The following is a 20,837-nucleotide window of genomic DNA, read 5'->3' as shown; positions in this document are numbered from 1 at the left end:
ATTTAGATAAATTAGTTTTCTGTATGGTTGATCTATATCTTGTGATTAGCTTAATTTTAACTGATCAATTTGTTATATTAGAACGCTGTGTTGGGAAATGGACTGTTTCAGAATCTACTACGAATGCAGGTAGCACAACAACAGCTGCTCCTGAACAAGGAGAATCCAGCAATGAATAACGTGAGTTATAGTTCAGACACTAGCTGATGTAATCTCAAATCCCCAAAACTGGATTTATACTGTGAAGTGTTTGTCCTCAATGCTGCTTTGTTCTTACCTTCAGGAGGTAACAGGTGAATGTTATCAACCTGTGCATTGGTATGGTTACACAAGTCCTACAGTTACATCCAGTGGCCTTTGTGTAAACCTTGATAGTGAGTGTCAGCCCTTGCTGCCCCTGTTTACAGTGTCCACATGTTAGGGAGTTGCTGGGTAATGATCAGGAGTTTGCCTTGCTTTTGAGATGCATAGTAATGTTTGTAAACCTTGTAACAATTTTGCAAGCTCTTGTTTTTATCCCCCAGATGGAGAATTCTGTGTTCTGTCTGATGTAACTATCTTGTGATTCTTGTAAGCCTATTGGGAAATTTGAATAAATTAGTTATCTTGATTTCTTTGTTCATTTTAAGTGTTAAATTAGCATTTTAAAAAGTTTTTTTATACTTTATTGCAAACTTCAGTCAAGAGCATGTTTGTTTCCTTTGAGATTTAATCAAACCTTACCATGGTTATTTCAGCTCTTATAGATCATGGTAATAAGTCCTAATTCCCCATACCTTCAAGCACCTATCCTTGCCTTAAAATCTAGGTAAACTTTTGGTAACATTGGGAAGTGAACAGAAAGTCCTACCTAGTAACTGCCTTTAGCAATGGACATGTCCTGTACGAAGGTCCTATTGTTTGCAATTAATAAAGCACAACTTCTTGTCTCATTCTAAAGTTTAAAATATCAAGCAAATTTATGATCATCTAAACTTTAAAGTCATATCTTTTCATGGGACAAACATTTTTTAAAATCACAATGCGGAAAAAGCTAATCTTTTGTAAATAACCATTTTTTAAAATGCGCAAAATATTTGTCTTCTCTTTAAAGGAAAACAATGAAGACTGTTTGTTTCTTTTGAGTTTTCAAATTGTCTCTTCTCATGGGGGATTTCAATTTTCCCTGATTTTAAACTCTTTTTATATCTCAGAAAAGAGTTATGAAGATTTTTTGGGTTCTAGTTATCCAAACTTTCAATATATATACATAAAAAAAACACATGGCCAGTCAGTGTTAGTTAGCAATCTTATAGTAAAGGATTCTCTAAGGAACACATGAACATATAAACAAGGAGCAGGAGTAGCCCATTCAGCCCCTTGAGCCTGCTCTGCCATTTATTAAGATCATGGCTGATCTGATAGTAATTTGAAATCTGCATCCCTCCTACTTATCACCCCTTTGCTTACCAAGAATCTATCCACTTCTGCCTTAAAAATATTCAAAGACTCCACTTCCAATGCCTTTTCAGGAAGAGAGTTGCAAAGACTCACGACCATCTTGAGGGAAAAATTTCGCCTCATCTCTGTTTTAAATGAGCAACCCATATTTTTAAACAGTGACCTTGAGTTCTAGATTCTCCCACAAGAAGAAACATCCTCTCCACATCCACCCTTGCAAGTCCCCTCAGACTCTTGTATGTTTCAATCAAGTCGCCTCTTACTCTTCTAAACTCTGGCGGATACAAGCCTAGCCTGTCCAATCTTACCTCATCAGACAACCCATCCATTTCAGGCATTCATCTGGTAAACCTTCTCTGAACTGTTTCCAATGCATTTACATCCTTCCTTAAATAAAGTGACTAATACTGTACATAGTACTCCAAATGTGGTCTCACTAGTGCCCTGTACAACTTAAGCATAACCTCTCTACTTTTGTATTCAATTCCCCTCGCAATAACTGATAGTATTCTATTAGCTTTCCTAATTACTTGCTGTACTTGCATATTAACCTTTTAAGATTCATGCACTAGGATACCCAGATCCCTCTGCACCTCAGAGCTCTGCAAATTTCTCACCATTTAGCTAATGTGCTTCTCTTTTATTCTTCCTGTCAAAAATGGACAATTTCACACTTTCACATAACATTTCACATTATATTCCACCTGCCAGATCTTTCCCCACTCACTTAACCTATCTATATCTGTTTGTAGCCTCCTTTTGTCCTCTTCACAACTTACTTTCCTACCTGTTTTTGTGTCAGCAGCAAATTTGGCAACAATCCCTTCAATCCCCAGGAAGACTGACCATATGATGGAATTTCATATTTAGCTCGAGTGTAAATGGACATGCCCTGCAAAAAGATCCTAGGGTATTAAATTTAAACAAAGAAAATTGCAGAAGACTGAGGGTTGAGTTAGCTAAAGTACGTTGGAAAATTAGATTAAAAGATATAATGGTATGTAATCAAGGATTTTCAATGAATATGCATTCACTTAAGGAATAAAACCTCCACAGCAAAAGTCACTGAACCATTATTAATTGGGGAAGTTAAAGATAGTATTAGATTAAAAGAGTCACATTGCCAAAATGAGTAGTAAACTTGAGGATTGGAAGAATTTTTGAAAGCAGGAAAAGGTGGCTAAGAAATTGATAGTGAGAAAGTTGAATGAGAGTAAACTAACAAGAAATGCAACAGATTGCTGGAGCTTCTACAAATAAGCGTCACTTACATGGAGGCTGAGCCAAGAGCAATTATAATGGGGAATAAATTAGGACAGATGTTATATATCTTGTGCTTGTCTTCACAGTAGAAAACAAAGAAATTGGTACACAAAAATGAATAGTGGGGAACCAAGGGCCTACTGTGAGTGAAATTGGAAAATACTGGAGAAACGAATGAGGCCAAAAACCAACAAATCCCTTGGACCCGATGTTCCACATTTTAGGGTTTAAAAGTTGTAACTTTTGGTTGGTTTTGATCTTTCAGGATGCCCTAGATTCTCGAATGGTCCCTGTGAATTGGAAGGTAGCAAATATAACCTTGCTATTCAAGAAAGGTGGGGTGGGGAGGTGGAGGAGGGAGTTAGAAAACAGTTAACTTGACATTAGTGGTAGGGAAAATGTTTTCGAATGTATTATTAGGGCATGGCAGTCAATACCCTTATGAAAGGGAAATTGTGTGTGAAAAATTTTAGTTTTTTTGAGTGTAATTAGCAGGGTAAGTAAGGGGGAGCCAGTGGATGTATTGTATTTGGATTTTCAAAAGGCATTTGATAAGGTGCTAGACAAGAGGTTGTAACATAACATTAGGGCTTATGGGATTGGGAGTAATGGCATGGATTGAGGATTGGTTACTGGACAGAAAACATAGTGTAGGAATAAATAGGTCATTTTGGGGTTGGAAGGCTAAACTTTTTTAATTCTTTCATTGAACATGTGCGCTACATTTCCAATTCAAGAAGGTGTGTGGCTTGGAGGGGGAGTTGGAGGTGATGGTGTTCCCATGGATCTACTGCCCTTGTCCTTGAGGTGGTAGAGGATGTGAGTTTGGAAGATATTGTCGAAGGAGCCTTGGTGAGTTGCTGCAGTATATCCTGTATACAGTACACACTGCTGCCACTGTGTGTCAGTTTTGGATGGAGTGGGTGTTTATCGGTAGAAGTGACCACCACACAGTCCTTGTGGAGACAAAGTCCCGTCTTCACCTTGAGGATACCATCCATTGTGTTGTGTGGCACTACCACCGTGCTAAGTTTAGAACAGATCTAGCAACTCTTAATGGGCAACCATGAGGTGCTATGGGCCATCAGCAGCAGATTTGTACTCAACCACAATCTGTAACCTCATGACCTGCATATCCCCCACTCTACCATTACCATCAAACCTGGGGATCAACCCTGGTTCAATGAAGAGTGCAGGAGGGCATGCCAGGACCAGCACCAGGCACACCTAAAAATGAGGTGTCAACCTGGTGAAGCTGCAACACAGGGCTACTTGCCTTCCAAACAGCATAAGCAGCAAGTGATATACAGAACTAAGTGATTCTACAACCAATGGATCGGAGCTAAGCTCTGCAGTCCTGCCACATTCAGTCATTAATGGTGATGGGCAATTGAACAACTCACTGGAGGAGGAAGCTCCACAAATATCCCCATCCTCAATGATGGGGGTGCCCAGCACATCAGTGCAAAAGATAAAACTGAAGCATTTGCAACAATCTTTAACCAGAAGCGCCAAGTCGATGACCCATCTCAGCCTCCTCCAGAGGTCCCTAGCATCACAGATGCCAGTCTTCAGCCTATTCAACTCACTCCATGTGATATCAAGAAATGGCTGAGGGCGCTGGATACTGCAAAGGCTATGGGCCCTGACAGTATACTGGCAATTGTACTGAAGGCTTGTCCTCTAGAACTTGCTGTGCCCCTAGCCAAGCTGCTCCAGTACAGCTACAACACTGGCATCTACCCAGCAATGTGGAAAATTACCCAGGTATGTCCTGTACACAAAAAGCAAGACAAATCCAATTCAGCCAATTACCACCTCATCAGTCTACTCTCGACCATCAGTAATGGGAGGGGCCATCAACAGTGCTATTAACTGGCACTTGCTTAGCAATAACCTGTTCACTGATGCACAGTTTAGTTTCTGCCAGGGTCACTCAGCTCCTAGTCTCATTACAGCCTTCGTTCAAACATGGACAAAAGAGCTGAACTCCAGAAGTGAGGTGAGAGTGACTACCTTTGACATCAAGGCAGCATTTGACAGTGTGGCATCGGAGAGCCCTAGCAAAAATGGAGTCAATGGGAATCAGGGAAAACTCTCCGCTGGTTGGAGTCATACCTAACACAGGTCAATCACCTCAGTTCCAGGTCATTAATGCAGCAGTTCCTTAGGGTAGTGTCCTAGGCCCAACCATTTTCAGCTGCTTCATCAATGACTTTCCTTCCATCATAAGGTCAGAAGTGGGGATGTTCACAGGACAATGCTCAGCACCATTCATGACTCCTCAGATAATGAAGTGGTCCATGTCCAAGACCTTGATAATATCCAGGTTTGGGCTGACAAGTGGCAATGACTATCTCCAACAAGAGAGAATCTAACCATCGCCCCATGACATTCAATGGCATTACCATTGCTGAGTCCCCCATTATCAACATCCTGGGTGTTACCATTGACCAGAAACTGAACTGGTCGAGCCATATAAATACTGTGGCTACGAGGAATCCTGCGACAAGTAACTCACCTGCTGACTCCCCAAAGCCTGCCCACAATCTACAAGGCACAAGTCAGGAGTGTGATGGATTACCCTCCCCTTGTCTGGATGAGTGCAGCTCCAACAACACTCGAGAAGCTCGACACCATCCAGGTCAAAGCAGCACGCTTGATTGGCACCCCATCCACAAACATTCACTCCCTTAACCACTGATGTACAGTGGCAGCAGTGTGTACCACCTACAAGATGCACTGCAGAAACACAGCAAGGCTTCTTAGGCAGCACCTTCCAACCCACAACCACTACCATCTAGAAGGATATGAGCAACAGATATATGGGAACACCACCACCTCGAAGTTCCGCTCCAAGCCACTCACCATCCTGACTTTGAAATATCACAATTTCTTCACTGTCACTGGGCCAAAATCCTGGAACTCCCTCCTTACAGCACTGTGGGTGTGCCTACACCACATGGTTTGCAGTGGTTCAAGAAGGCAGCTCACCACCACCCTCTCGAGGGCAATTGGGGATGGGCAATAAATGCTGGCCTAGATAACAAAGCACACGTCCTTTGAATGAATTAAAAAAATGTAACATTTGTGCCACACAAGTGCCAGGCAATGACCATCTCCAACAAGAGAGAATCTTACAATCGCCCTTGACATTCAATGGCATTACCTTTGCTGAATCCCCCACTATCAAGGTCATTGAGTTACCATTGACCAGAAACTGAACGGACTGGCCATGTAAATACTATGGTTATAAGAGCAGGTCAGAGGCTAGGAATCCTGTGGTGAGTAATTGCCCTCCCGACTCCCCAAAGCCTGTCCACCATCTACAAAGCACAGGTCAGGAATGTGATGGAATACTCCCCACTTGCCTGGATGAGTGCAGCTCCAACAATACTCAGATGCTTGACACTATTCAGGACAAAGCAGCCTGCTTGATTGCCCCTCCCTGCCCCCTGTCAAACATTCACTCCCTCCACCACTGATGCATAGTGGCAGCAGTGTGTACCATCTACAAGATGCACTGCAGGAACTCACTAAGGCTCCATAGGTAACACCTTCCAAACCAACAACCACTACTATCTAGAAGGACAAAGGCAGCAGATACAAGAGAACACCACCACCTGGAAGTTCCCCTCCAAGCCACAGACCACCCAGACTTGGAAATATATCTCCATTCCTTCATTGCTGCTGGGTCAAAATCCTGGATCGATCTCCCTTAACAGCAATATGTGTGTACCTGCACCACATGGACTGTAACGCTTCAACAAGGCAGCTCATCACCACCACCTTGAGAGTAATTAGGAATGGGCAATAAATGCTGACCTCGCCAGTGATGCCCACATCTCATGAATGAATAAAAAAATAAGCACATTGGGATCTTTAGTCACCAGTCCTAAATTCTACTTCCACAGCTGATTCCTGATATACCTAAGTTTATAAAGCCCTTCTTTTGTTGGGTGTCTTGGCTGGATGTTGGGATGAAATTTCACACAGATAATGACACCTTATTAAAGTTATAGTAAATTCACCAAAAGGTTTATACATCCAATTCAGGGTACTGTTTAAAATTGGTGTCTGTACTTTCTGGTTTTTTGCACCCTGAGATTAGTGATTCCAAGTACAGAAGGAAGTGAATATTAACCACTGGTGTAAGTTGTAACCCATTTGCCGCAGAACGCAGCTTTTCTAATTTGGCTCAGTTGGATTTTGGAATCTGGTTTGTTGCACTCTTGGAACAGAATGTGCTCTGCTGTTGATTATAAAGGATATTTTTAAACTGTTAGTGGAAATCATAATTTTATTTAATTTAGATTGTCCACCATGTTGCTTCAGTTGGCTAGATCACTCCTTAGTGAGAGGCTAACCAGATACACTTCATGTTCTATTTTGGGCCTATGCTGAGTTGATTTCCACTAGCCCAATTGGTTTGGGCTAGGGAGGGGCAAAAGGAACCAGGGTTCCATTCCCATTTCTGATAATCATATCATGTTTCTGCTCAAAAGTAGATGGTACACAAGGAAATGATTACCTCTGATATAATAGTGTATTATAGAACAGCTTAACAATCTTTACAAAGTAGGTTTGCGGATAAGGAATGGCCACTTGAGTGAAACGCTAGGAGGAGTTGACACCCACGGTGCGCAAAGTTGATTCCTTTGGGAGGGAAGGAGAAAAAATTTGGAGCATAGCGAAATGAATGTAAGGGAAAAAATATTTTACTACTTTTAATATTTTTATTTCCAGAAGCCCAGTTTACTTGGCGACCCATCTGTTTTACTGCAAGCGGCTTTGGGCCTAGGACCAACTACAATGTTGAACCCTGGGAAAGGAATTTTGGCTGATTCACCAAAGGGTAAATTCAGAAACTTCCAAGCAGTACAGCTGGTAAACTACCTTGAACCATACAAAAAGCTATCTGGGTGATGAATGAAATAAGTAATGCAAGGGCTCAGATTAGACACAACAAAGCATTGTTGGGTTGCAGTGCCCATGACTGTTGTCAAGGCAACCGATAAATATAGAGACTCTGTCAGTTTTGGAGAGCTATCTGTATGCCAGCAAATGAAAGCTGCTCTAACATAACAGCCTATTGCATGGATAATGGCTGTACGCAAAAGGCTTTAACCCAACCTCAACTTCCAAACATCCCTTCTCCTTTGGTGTGGCATTTCCATCATTAATAGTCCTTTTGGCCTCTGACCTAAGATTTAATAAATAAAGTGGGGCAGCCAAAAGGTGCTCATTGCCTGTTGGTGAAATATGCTAGCCTCGTTTGGTTTGAATTTTTACAGTACTATGTAAAAGGAAAATTTACATTTTGTACTTCAAATTCCATCAGTGTTGTGGAATGAAATGCTGATCTTTGGGGTATTCGATGTCATTAGTAAGGACTTGGCTCCGATGCAGGATGGCCAGATGCCACGACTGGTTACATTCCTTGAAACTCTGAATTCAGAAGTTGTTTAAAATTTTTGTTTTAAATGTGTGGAGAAGATGGAATACAGAAAACAACAATAGCTTATATTTATATAACATCCCAATATCAACATCCAGGGGATTACCATTGACCAGAAACTGAACTAGCCATATACATACTATGGCTACAAGAGCAGGTCAGAGGCTAGGAACTCTGAAGCGAGTAACCTGACTCCCCAAAGCCTATCCACCATCTACAAGGGACAAGCCAGGAGTATGATGGAATACTCCCCACTCGCCTTGATGAGTGCAGCTCCCACAACACTCACGAAGCTTGAAACCATCCAGGACAAAGCAGCCCGCTTGATTGGCATCACATCCATAAACATTCACTCCCTCCACCACCGACGCACAATAGCAGCAGGGTGTACCATCTACAAGATGCACTGCAGGAATTCACCAAGACTCCTTAGACAGCACCTTCCAAACCCACAACCACTACCATCTAGAAGAACAAGGGCAGCAAATAGATGGGAACACCATCACCTGGAAGTTCCCCTCCAAGTCACCCATCATCCTGACTTGGAAATGTATTGCTGTTCCTTCACTGTTGCTGGGTCAAAACCTTGGAACTCCCTTCCTAACAGCACTGTGGGTGTACCTACACCACATGGACTGCAGCGGTTCAAGAAGGCAGCTCACCACCACCTTCTCGAGCGCAACTAGGGATGGGTAATAAATGCTGGCCCAGCTGACGAAGCTCATATCCTGTGAATGAATTTAAAAAATAAATAATAATGAAATGCCCCAAGGTGCTTTACATGAGCATTATAAACCAAATATGACACTCAGCCACATAAGGAGATATTGGGTCAGATGACCAAAAGCTTTGTCAGAGGTAGGTCTTAAGTGTCTTAAAGGATGAAAGTGAGGTGGAGTGATGTAGGGAGAAAATTTCAGAGCTTGGGGCTTGAAGGGAACTGAAGGCATGGCCACAAATGGTGGAGCAATTATCACAAGGAATGCACAAGGAAGTATTCAATGAACGACATGACACTAGGAAGTGCTGAGGAACAAAGGGACCTTGGCGTGTGTGTCCATAGACCTCTGGAGGCGGAGGAGCATGTTAGTGGGGTGGCGAAAAAGGCACATGGGACACTTGCCTTTATTAATCGAGGCATAGATTACAAAAGTAGGGAGGTCATGTTGGAGTTGTACAGAACCTTGGTGAGGCCACAGCTGGAGTACTGTGTGCAGTTCTGTTCGCCACATTATAGGAAGGATGTGATTGCACTGGAGGGGGTGCAGAGGAGATTCACCAGGATGTTGCCTGGGATGAAACATTTAAGTTATGAAGAGAGGTTGGATAGACTTGGGTTGTTTTCGTTGGAGCAGCAAAGACTGAGGGGCGACCTGATCGAGGTGTACAAGATTATGAGGGGCATAGATAGGGTGGATAGGGAGCAGCTGTTCCCCTTAGTTGAAGGATCAGTTACGCGGGGATACAAGTTCAAGGTGAGGTGCAGGAGGTTTAGGGGGGGATGTGAGGAAAAACTTTTTTACCCAGAGGGTGGTGACTGTCTGGAATGCGCTGTCTGGGAGGGTGGTGGAGGCGAGTTGCCTCACATTCTTTAAAAAATACCTGGTTGAGCACTTGGCCCATAGCCTTGAATGTTATGACATGCTAAGTGCTGGCAAATGGGATTAGGTAGGTAGGTCAGGTGTTTCTCACGTGTCGGTGCAGACTTGATGGGCTGAATGCCCTCTTCTGCACTGACTGATTCCGTGATTCTGTGATGGTAGGCCAGAATTCGAGGATTGCAGATATGTTTGTCATTTTATTTAGTTACTTTAGAAGCGTAAGTTACAAGTATGTATGAATATCTAGTCAAATTGAATATAGAATTTAATTCCAATATTCATAACTTTGAGGGTAAATCCTTTCAATTATGACTGGTGGTACTGTGTGATATTGCATAATTAGTCAGGTGGGGTGAAAGTTCCATCTCTGACCACAAGGATCCAATACAAAACATTGCCATTTTCAGGTAGTTCGTACTGGATGTGATTTAACATGGTAGCAATTAGAAGTTGGTGGTGCTCTTCCAAGGTTGAAGTTGGACTAAAGCAAAGATTAGAAGTGGCTTCTCTTCACATCTAACTATGCTATACCTGGCATGGGAGTGCCTGTAATAGGAAGCTGTTTTGTTTCCCACCTCTTGTGAACAGAAATCCCTCCCCCCAATAAATAGAACAAGTTGAGGGTATTTAAGATAGTGGTCTACAATTGCTTTAAAATGCACTTAAAAATAATGAAATCATTCTGCCACTAGCCACTCATATCTGTTGTTTCCTGACAGGTATTCCAGTTCCTGCATTGCCTGTTGAATTTGCTAAAGCAGCTGCTCAGCCACCAGTGGGGATTTTGCCATTTCACTCCAATCAGAAATTTCTGGGACAAAATACAACTGAGCAAAAAGCCTTGTTGGAGAAGCCAAGTGTCGTCATTGGGCCACCTCCAGTTTCTGCTTCTGTCACACAGGCACATCTTCAAGGAATCCCTAATTCTGTTCTGGGAAGCTTGATGACCAGTTACCAAAAACAGCAAACCCAGCCAAAAGCATCGATGAGTGGTGCTGCTTGGGTAAGCTATTTTAATGCACCTTCTCTCCCTCAGTTCTTCTTTCCATCCCTCTATCCCTTTCCTCTAACATTTACCACCCCCTACCACTATACCTAACACAGCTTGAGTGTAAATGTATATATGGTTTGTCTTGGAACAGAGTAGAAGAAGTTTCTTAAGCTTGTATTTTTTGAGAATATGCTATTTTGTAATGAAGTGTTATATTGTGTGGTATGGTTGATCTCCTGTGGTATTGTTTACAGACACATAATGATTTAAAGCGGTTCTGGTAATATACTTTGCCATTTTATAACTTAATAAATGTGTAAAATGGAAAAGGGGTATCTGCTCAAAAGCCTGTCCAATAATACTCCAAATAGTCAATAAAATAGTGGGAAATTCTCATTTTTATTTCAAAATATTTAGTGCAAAAGAATTACTGTTGTTTAATTTAACAGGCTGCACTAAAATATCCCTGTATCACGTGTCCTAAATAAACACACCAATAATTATTTGAAAAAATAAGGTAATTGCCTATATAGCATAGCTAGTCTTTGGAGTTAGCATAGTCAGCCTCTGACAAGAATTTGTTCAACCCAAAGCATAGTGCAGAAAATTCAGAAATGAAGGGTAATAGTTTATGCAAATAAAGAAGTAACTTGAGTATGTATAAAAGTAAAACATCATTAAATTATTTCACTAATATACTCATTTTAAAAATCTCTAATTATTCAAGCATGCAGAACAAATGCTTTGATCAAGACATAGTCATAGAGGTCTACAGCACAGAAAAAGGCTCTTCGGCCCATCAAGTCTGCGCCAGTCAAACAAGTACCTAACTATTCTAATCCTATTTTCCAGCACTAGGCCCATAGCCTTGTATGCCATGGCATCGCAAGTGCACATCCAAATACTTCTTAAATGTTATGAGGGTTCCTGCCTCTACCACCCTTTCAGGCAGAGAGTTCCAGATTCCTACCACCCTCCGGGTGAAAAAATTTTTCCTCTCATCCCCCTCTAAACCTCCTGCCCCTTACCTTAAATCTATGCCCTCTGGCTATTGATCCCTCCACCAAGGGGAAAAGCTCTTTCCTGTCTACCCTATCTGTGCCCCTCATAATTTTATACACCTCAATCATGGCCCCCCTCAATCTCCTCTGCTCCAGGGAAAATAACCCCAGTCTATCCAATCTCTCCTCTTAACTAAAACTCTCCAGCCCAGGCAACATCCTGGTAAATCTCCTCTACACTCTTTCTGGTGCAGTCACATCATTCCTATAATGCAGATTCCAGAACAGCACGCAATACTCTAGCTGTGGCCTAACCAGCGTTTTACACAGTTCCAGCATGACCTCCCTGCTCTTATATTCTATGCCTCGGCTAATAAAGGCAAGTATCCCATATGCCGCCTTAACCATCTTATCTATCTGTGGACATGCACACCAAGGTCCCTCTGATCCTGGGTACTTCCCAGGAGCCTACCATTCATCGTGTATTCCCGCGCCTTGTTTGTCCTGCCCAAGTGCATTACCTCAGACTTATCTGGATTAAATTCTATTTGCCACTGGTCAGCCCATCTGACCAGCCCATCTATATCCTCCTGTAATCTAAGGCTATCTTCCTATTTACCGCCCCACCAATTTTCGTGTCATCCGCGAAATTACTGATCAATCCTCCTACATTCAAGTCTAAATTGTTTGTATATACCACAAACAGCAAGGGAACCAATCCCTGTGGAACCCCATTGGGCACAGGCATCCAGTCACAAAAACACCCGCCAACCATTACCCTCTGCTTCCTGCCACTCAGCCAATTCTGGATCCAATTTGCCAAATTGCCTTGGATCCCACGGGCTCTTACCTTTGTTATCAGTCTCCCATGCGGGACCTTATCAAAAGTTTTGCTGAAGCCCAAGTAGACTACGTCAAATGCATTGCCCTCATCTACACACCTGGTCACCTCTTCGAAAAATTCAATCAAATTGGTCAGACATAACCTCCCCTTAACAAAACCAAACTGACTGTCCTTGATTAATCCCTGCCTCTCCAAGTGTAGATTAATTCTGTCCCTCAGAATTGCTTCCAATAGTTTCCCCACCACTGAGGTTAGACTGACTGGCCTGTAGTTCCTTAGTTTATCCCTTCCTCCCTTCTTGAATAACAGTACCACACTGGCTATCCTCCAGTCCTCTGGCACCTCTCCTGTGGCCAGAGAGGTATTGAAAATTATTGCTAGCGCCCCTGCTATCTCCTCCCTTGCCTCACTAAACAGCCTGGGATGCATTTCATCTGGGCCTAGAGATTTATCTACTTTTAAGCCTGCCAGATCACTTAGAACCTCTTCCCTTTCTATGCTAATTTCTTCAATTATATCACAGTCCTTCTGCCTGATTTCCTTACCCACGTCATCCCCCTCACTTGTGAACACCGACACAAAGTATTCATTTGGAACCCTACCTATGTCTTCAGGCTCCACACACAAATTACCACTATGGTCCTTAATGTGCCCTACTCTTTCCTTAGTTATCCTCTTACTCTTAATGTACTTGTAAAAATAACTTTGGATTTTCCTTTTTTACCTGCCAATGTTTTTTCATGCCCCCTTTTTGCTCTCCTAATTTCCTTTTCAAGTTCCCCCCTACACATTCTATACTCCTCTAGGGCTTCTGCTGTTTTGAGCCCCCGGTATCTGCCATAAGCCTCCCTTTTTCCCTTTATCCAATCCTGAACATCCCTTGACATCCAGGGTTCCCTGGATTTGTTGGCCCCACCCTTTGTCTTTACTGGAATATGTTGGCCTTGTACTCTTGCTTTTTCCTTCTTGAATGAGTCCCACTGCTCTGACGCAGATTTACCTAAAAGTAGCTGCTCCCAGTAGCTTCTGGCCAAATCATATCTGAACTTATTAAAATCGGCCTTCCCCCAATTTAGAACTCTGATTTCTGGCGCATCCTTGTCCTTTTCCATAACCACCTTGAATCTAACGGAATTATGATCACTAGCTGCGAAATGCTCCCCTGCTGATACCCCTACCACTTGCCCGGCTTCATTCCCAAGTCCAGGACGCCCCCTCTCTTGTAGGACCTTCTATGTACTGGCTTAAAAAGCTCTCCTGGATGCATTTTAAGAATTCTGCCCCCTCTAAACCTATCACACTGTGACTAACCCAGTTAATGTTGGGGAAGTTGAAATCCCCCACTATTACTACCCTATTATTTTTACACTTCTCTGAAATTTGCCTTCATATCTGCTCTTCTATTTCTCTCTGACTGTTTGGGGGCCTTTCGTACACTCCCAGCAATGTGATTGCTCCTTTTTTGTTTTTAAGTTCTACCCATATGGTTTCATTTGAGGAGCCTTCTAAGATGTCATCCCTCCTTACTGTTGTAATTGATTCCTTGATCAATATTGCGATATCCCCTCCTCTTCCCTGTCTCACCTGAAGACCCTATATCCTGGAATATTGAGCTGCCAAATCTGCCCCCGCTATCAACCTTGTCTCTGTGACAGCAATGACAACATACTTCCATGTGTTCATTTGTGCCCTCAACTCACCTGCCTTATTCGTCAAACTCCTTGCATTAAAGTAAATATCGTTCAACTTTTTGCCAACCTCCCTTGTGCCTTAACTGGCCTATAATTTTTATGCCTTCCAGACTCTCTTGCTCGCTCTCCTAATTTTGGCTGTGCATCTCCTCCTGCTGAACCTCCTCTCAGGATCCCATTCCCCCTGCCAAGTTAGTTTAAACCCTCCCCAACAGCACTAGCAAACCTCCCCGCAAGGATGTTGTTCCCATGCCGATCCAGGTGCAACCCGTCCGCCTTGTACAGGTCCTACCGCCCCCAGAAATGGACCCAATGTCCCAGAAATCTAAAGCCCTCCCTCTTGCACCATCTCTGCAACCACACATTCATTTGGACTAACCTCCTATTTCTATACTCACTAGTATGTGGCTCCGGAAGTAATCCAAAGATTACTAGCTTTGAGGTCCTGTTTTTTAATCTGTTTCCTAGCTCCCTAAATTCTGCTTGCAGGACCTCATCCCTCTTTCTACCTATGTCGTTGGTACCAATATGTACCACAATCTCTGTCTGTTTGCCCTCACCCTTTCGAATGCCATGCAGCCGTTCAGTGACATCCTTGACCCTGGCACCAGGGAGGCAACATCCATCCTGGAGTCACGTCTATGGCCGCAGAAACGCCTGTCTGTTCCCCTTACTGTCGAGTCTCCTACCACTACTGCTCTTCCCCTTTTTCTCCCCCCACCCCCAATGCAGCTGAGCCATTCAGTGCCATGAGGGTGGCTGCACTCCCCAGAGAAACCGTCAATCTCACCGTTTTCCAACACAGAAAAACGGTTCTCGAGCGAGATACACCCTGGGGATTTCCTGACTACCTGCCTGACACCTTTCTTCTGACTGGTCACTGACTCCCCCTCTGTCTGCACTTCTGTAAGCAGTGGGGTGACCACGTCTAAAAACGTTCTATCCATGAAACTCTCAGCCTCACGGATGCATGTCAGTGCCTTCAGCTGCCGCTCAAGCTCCAAAACTCTGAGCTCAAGTAGCTGCAGCTGGTGGCACTCCCTGCACATGTGGTCGGTCAGAGCGCAAGGAGCGCCTAGGATTTCCCACATGTTGCAGGTGATACATAACACAGGACTGAGCTGCCCTTCCATGCCTCTAGTAGAAAAAAAAACCCTTTAAGTTAAATACCGTAAAACAAAAAATTAAATTATTTATGTATTTTAAATAAAAATTGGAACTCTTACCTTTCCTTAGGAGGAAAAATCTTACCCACTGCACGCCAATTAGCTCTCACTTTTGTGCTGACGTCACTTTTTGAAGCTTCCCCGCACTCACGCTGGTTCTGATCTCTCCGCCGTGCTCTTGCGCTGTCTTGTGATGTCGCTGTTGTTATTTTCAACAAGAACTGACTGCAGGGCACTCTTCCCAGACTGCTTCACCACGATGCTGACTGCAGGACGCTCTTCCCAGACTGCTTCACCGCAACATGACAAAGCAAAACCATGAGCAAAAGGACTTATTGATTCTGTTCTGTTGTTGTAGCAAACATGGATTAGTCTGGGCAACTCTGATTAATATCCCGGTTATCCTCTTCGTCACTACTTCAATGAAGCAAAATCATGGCAACTACTTGAATAAATGCAACAGTTGGAGAGAGACTGCCCATTCCATATTTGATAGGATACTGGATTTATACAGACTGAACTGCCCTTGGGAAGATTTTTAATTCCCACCACTGTAACAGTGAAATAGCCTGCTTGATGATGTTACAATCCCTGTAGAGATGAATTACTTTTTTTAAAAAAAGGATATTCGAATTTCCAGTGACTGGAGTGAAAGGATCAGACAATAAGATTTCATGTTTTAAGACTTGCTGTGATAAACTAAAAACAACATTCTAAACACTAGAGTATAAGTTGCCTACTGAATAATCTACAGAAAAGATTTCCCATTTAACCTTTAAAACATCTGAAAATTCCCCTCCATAATTATACTTTACTATCTCTTAAGTGGACACTTCATTCTCCAGGAACCTGTCCAAAGCTATTCTCAGCCCCTAATGGCTTGCTTCCTTTTCCAGCTGGGCAACTTTGAATCCCTGAACTGACTTTCAAGGTGAGGGTTATTCTGGGGATTGCTCCCTCTCGTCAAAGCTAAATGAATTTTCCAGCCTCGTTTAAATCCTCATGAACTTGATCTCTTCAATCCGAGCACAAGCCCCCAACTCACATTCTGCATGGTGAGCATTAGAGGGTCCCTCTTTTCTCTCTTACTCTCAGATTTTTACAGACTGAACTGTCTCCCTCAGGTTCATTGATATTTTAGAAAACCTTGTAAGCTGATGTGACAACGGCTTGTCGTGGACTCTTTCCCGTGTGTGTCTCTCTCTCTCTCTCTCTTTCCCTCCCCCCCCCCAACCACCTCAAAGCTTATCTCCATGGCAACATGAATCACATGGACCTTGTATCCAGGTAGAAATGCTGATTAGCTATCCCTTACAGCCCCCAACTCCATTCCATCTTGGAATTGAATAGTTTAAAGTATAACCATTTACAAAACCTGACATTTCTAACACCTCCCTGTGTCTTGGAGACTAACAGTCTATCCAAAGCCATCATAGATGCTGTTGCCATTATCTGCAGGTGTGGACATCTTGCACCTTCTTCCCGGTAAAACAGCCTGGATCCCCCTTAACCTTTAAGAACCAAGCCGCCCAAGCTTGGCGTTGGGCAGAATTCAGAATAAGTCACATGACTCCCTTCATGCCTCAGGTTGTCCCTAATTTAGAGACCATCTCAAAATATAACAATTTTATAAATTTCATATTTGTAACAATGTCTAAGTTCACAAATGGAAATAGTCAGTTGAGCAGGTGGTAGAGATCACCTGGCATTTGTGAAATGTGTACCTGTAGCAAGAGTTTAGATCTACAGAGAGGAGGGAAAAAAGTTTTCTTTCGATGTTAGAAACCTGACTCCTGTAAAATCTTATCTTCTAAGAATTTTGTTAATCCAAGAATTTATTATAACTCTTAAGGAAAACTGGAAAAGAGTCAATGTCAGTGTATTAAACTGTGTATTCTGTATTATCAAATTGATGATTCACAGAGGAAAATAAAAATCCTGTTGTTTTAAAGTCTTCTCTCTCCACAGAGTACTACAACAAGCAACCAGACATCATTGCTGGGAATCCCACCACCTGATCTAAAAATGCCGAACAATCCTTATCTTAACTTTTGCAATATACTGCCAAACTTGAATTTGCATGGTGAGTAATCTGGAAAATGGTCTTCTCTTTCTAGTATAGCATTAACTAGCAGCTAGCGTTAGTGAGGTTTCAAAATGGCGGAGGGAACTGGTTATGTTTTGTGAAAGGATAATGAAGAGATACAACAAAAATTCTGCCATTGATCCAAAGCAAAATGCTGTCTCAAAGAAAAGAAAGTGTAGAGGACTATTTTCTACTGAAAGTACACACTCACCCCTTTGAAAATCTTGGTATCTGTATTGAAATATTGTTGAATTTCTCGATAGATGCCCAGAATTTAGGTGTGCAGCACACAGCTGATTAGTTTTCAGATTGGTTGGGCTTTATGATTGCATTCTGCAATTGGTTTATACAAATTTGAAATTTATCTGCACAGAAAACTAAGTTTTTTTTTCCTACTTGGATCTGTTATTTACTTGGAGTTATTACTTTCAATCTTAAAATCTGGAAAAACTGCTGAAGTAAAGTGTGCATCTGTGGGTATCAATAAAACCAAGCGCAGGTGTGATATTTTCCACATTCAAATAACCTCTAGTTCAGTCTGTTGCTTCATGAAGAATGATAAAGGTAATGGAAAGCTGCCACTGCCTGTGAAGTTGCAACTTTCAAAAATAGGAAGATATATTTTTCTTAACTTTTATTTGTTTTTGCTACTTACTCTTCCCATTGCAACCAGCTAGTTTAATCGTTTTTTTTTGTCTAAATTTTAAACCCGTTTTCTTATGTTCCCTTCAGTTGGAAATGCCAGTAAGCACACTCCTGGGCAACAGCACGCTGGAGTCCTGGAATCCATGTTGAATCCAGCAATCTCACGGGCAGTCACAACACCTGAATTGCTGCAGTCATCAGCCTCACAGTACACATTTGACTGCTATCCTGAGTATACATCCAGCTGTGGAGAGTATTCACAGGTAGAGTTACAAATAGCAACTTGTAATGGCTGCTGTGAAAATGGTTTGGTTTTGATATTAAATTTATTTATTTTCTTTAGTATTAAGGCCAAGGAAAAATTATTAGAACAACATTTTTAAATGTATAAAGCAAGGGATACTTAGATTAAAATATGAAATGAGCTTAACAGAATGCAACCAAAATATATTGTAACTTAATTTAAACCTAATTCTTTTTCTTCATATAGAGTAGATATACTAGCTTGCACATAGTGATTTTCTGCATCTTATGCTTCAAGGTGCTTTGTGTGAATTGAAAAATACTTGAGAAGGGGACAGGCAAGGGTAGCTAAGAGTTTCAAAGGTGATAAGTCTATAAGCTTGCTGCACTGGATGTCAGGTGGAGAGTTAGGCACAGGAAGGAAGGATGGAGGAGGCAACCAGACAGACCAGGGGCCAAACCTAAGACCTACCTGGCCTGTGTAGTCATTTTCCCACTGAGCCATGTAGATGCAATTCTAGAAAATAATCGCATTGTTAATTTTTACACAATTGTTTGGAAGTCAGCGTGTGGTGTAAAAGTATTCATGACTGTGGTTATTTTAAAAATCACTTGTAAAGTAGCTGAAGAAGTCTGTCATCTGCCACAGAAAATTGACTGAAGTTATCAGAAGGAAAAGTTTAATTGCTGTGTTGGGGATGGTTAAAACTAACTTGGTGGGGATGGGGACCACAATGTAGTATTAAGAAGGATAAACAAAGTGCATGTAGAATTAGGCAAAGTGGATAACAAGAAAGAAAGTAAGAAGTAAGTAAGGTCTAAATTGGGTTTACAATGTATGTTTGTAAATGCATAAAGTATGGCAAGTAAGGTGGGTGAGCTGCAGTTGCAAATAGCTACATGGGAATATGATGTGGTGATAGGGAGAACTGGCTCAAAAAAGGGCAGGACTGGGTACTAAATATTTCTGGATATGTTATTAAAGGTGAATTGGAACTCAGTATTTTGCAATCCTATATTATGTGTTAGCCTAAGCATTGAAAATGGCCTGTGAAATTGTTTCTGTATTGGCAGGATACCATGCAACAGTGGTACCAGAACTATGCTCCATCACATAACTCTGAACCATTTGTAGTAGGGTGTGAGAAAGAGCAGAGTGAGGTAAGTGAAATTGCAATGATTGGCATTAATTAGCTATATAAATAGGACTTGTAGATTGTACAAAACCCATGGTGTATTGCAATTTATGTAATCTAATAAGTGTTAAACTCAGCAATTTTGCTGCAGTGCCTTGGTCCATTTCGGAAACTCCTTAGTGCAGCATCAACTCTAGCTCTGATCCATGGTACTATATAGGTTGGTGCTTCAATATGCTCTGTTGCCTTTACTGTAGTTTTTATTATATTGTCATTGAGCTTTGTGTACATGAACTTTGCAAGGGAGTAAGAGTCTGATAAATGTGAGGATATATTTGTGTTAGAGATGTTTACAGCAGCAGTGATAGTTTGGGCACAAAGTGAAACTGAACACTATATCACTTACATAATAAAAACTACAATTAGGCTGAATTACTGCTTTGACATTCCATATCCTAAAGGAGTGTGTGTGTGTAATACAGCTTAAGGGAATTTTCAAAGAAAAAAGTCTGATTTGAAAGGGGCCATCTTTTGGAATTGCTCCTGAGAGAAGATAAATGCTCACTTTCAGTGTGGTTACTTTTATAAAACAAAGTGCACCACTTTATTAAAAGAAAATGGACAGTGGCAACTTTGTATCTGCAAGCACTTCATCTCCTTATTTTCTCTTGCAAAAGGAGAGGCACATAGAAATGAAGGCTGTTGTAATTTCAAAAGTAGTGTCACATGTTGAGTGTTTACACAGGCAATATTGGCCCTCCCTTGTCTAGTAGCATGAAGAGCTACTAGATTCTTCATCTATGAGCTGAAACAGTGACTGTCAGCAATGCATTTCTCTGTGGTAAGAGGGCATTGTGTTATGGCAGAATCCATGCCCAGTACAGTTGCCCACGCCCAGTTCAGTTGCCCATGCCCAGTATGGTTGCCCACGTCTGAAACTTATAAGTTTAGACAAACTTTGGCTATTTCCCATCTCTTTGACCTGTTGATGCAAAGACCTCTTGTAATGCCTAATCATTGCTCCGACCTGAGATGAATTAATTGACCTTAGACCAGATTCAACTTCTAAAACTTTTTCCTCTTTGTGATAATGAAGCATTCAGTCCACGGACTACATTCAACCACTGAACTGTATCCTAGAGTACACACTTTGTCACTTTCACTTTCAAGGGATTATTTATTTGAAATCCTGTCTGACACCCTTCAAGGTTTTTCCATTGAGTAAGCTCACAGTCCTTTTGAGTTTTTTCCTTCCCAAAATTTATTACCTTG

At 41.9% G+C, this 20,837-nt stretch overlaps 1 protein-coding gene across 2 annotated transcripts in view; it reads left to right on the top strand.

Moving 5' to 3' along the window:
- Positions 1-20,837, top strand: part of raver2 (ribonucleoprotein, PTB-binding 2) — an 87,301-nt gene that overhangs the window by 40,691 nt on the left and 25,773 nt on the right. For both annotated transcript variants that reach the window (XM_078561307.1, XM_078561306.1), the window contains exons 7-12: positions 82-180; positions 7,450-7,558; positions 10,482-10,765; positions 17,424-17,538; positions 18,274-18,449; positions 19,504-19,590. In XM_078561307.1, the coding sequence (XP_078417433.1) occupies positions 82-180; positions 7,450-7,558; positions 10,482-10,765; positions 17,424-17,538; positions 18,274-18,449; positions 19,504-19,590 (870 nt within the window). The remainder of the gene's footprint in view (positions 1-81; positions 181-7,449; positions 7,559-10,481; positions 10,766-17,423; positions 17,539-18,273; positions 18,450-19,503; positions 19,591-20,837) is intronic.

This window comes from Cetorhinus maximus, chromosome 17 (assembly GCF_964194155.1).
Source record: "Cetorhinus maximus chromosome 17, sCetMax3.hap1.1, whole genome shotgun sequence".
Taxonomy (NCBI): Eukaryota; Metazoa; Chordata; class Chondrichthyes; order Lamniformes; family Cetorhinidae; genus Cetorhinus; species Cetorhinus maximus.
The sequence above is the reverse complement of the archived record's forward strand: the minus strand, read 5'-3'. Positions and strand labels throughout refer to the sequence as shown.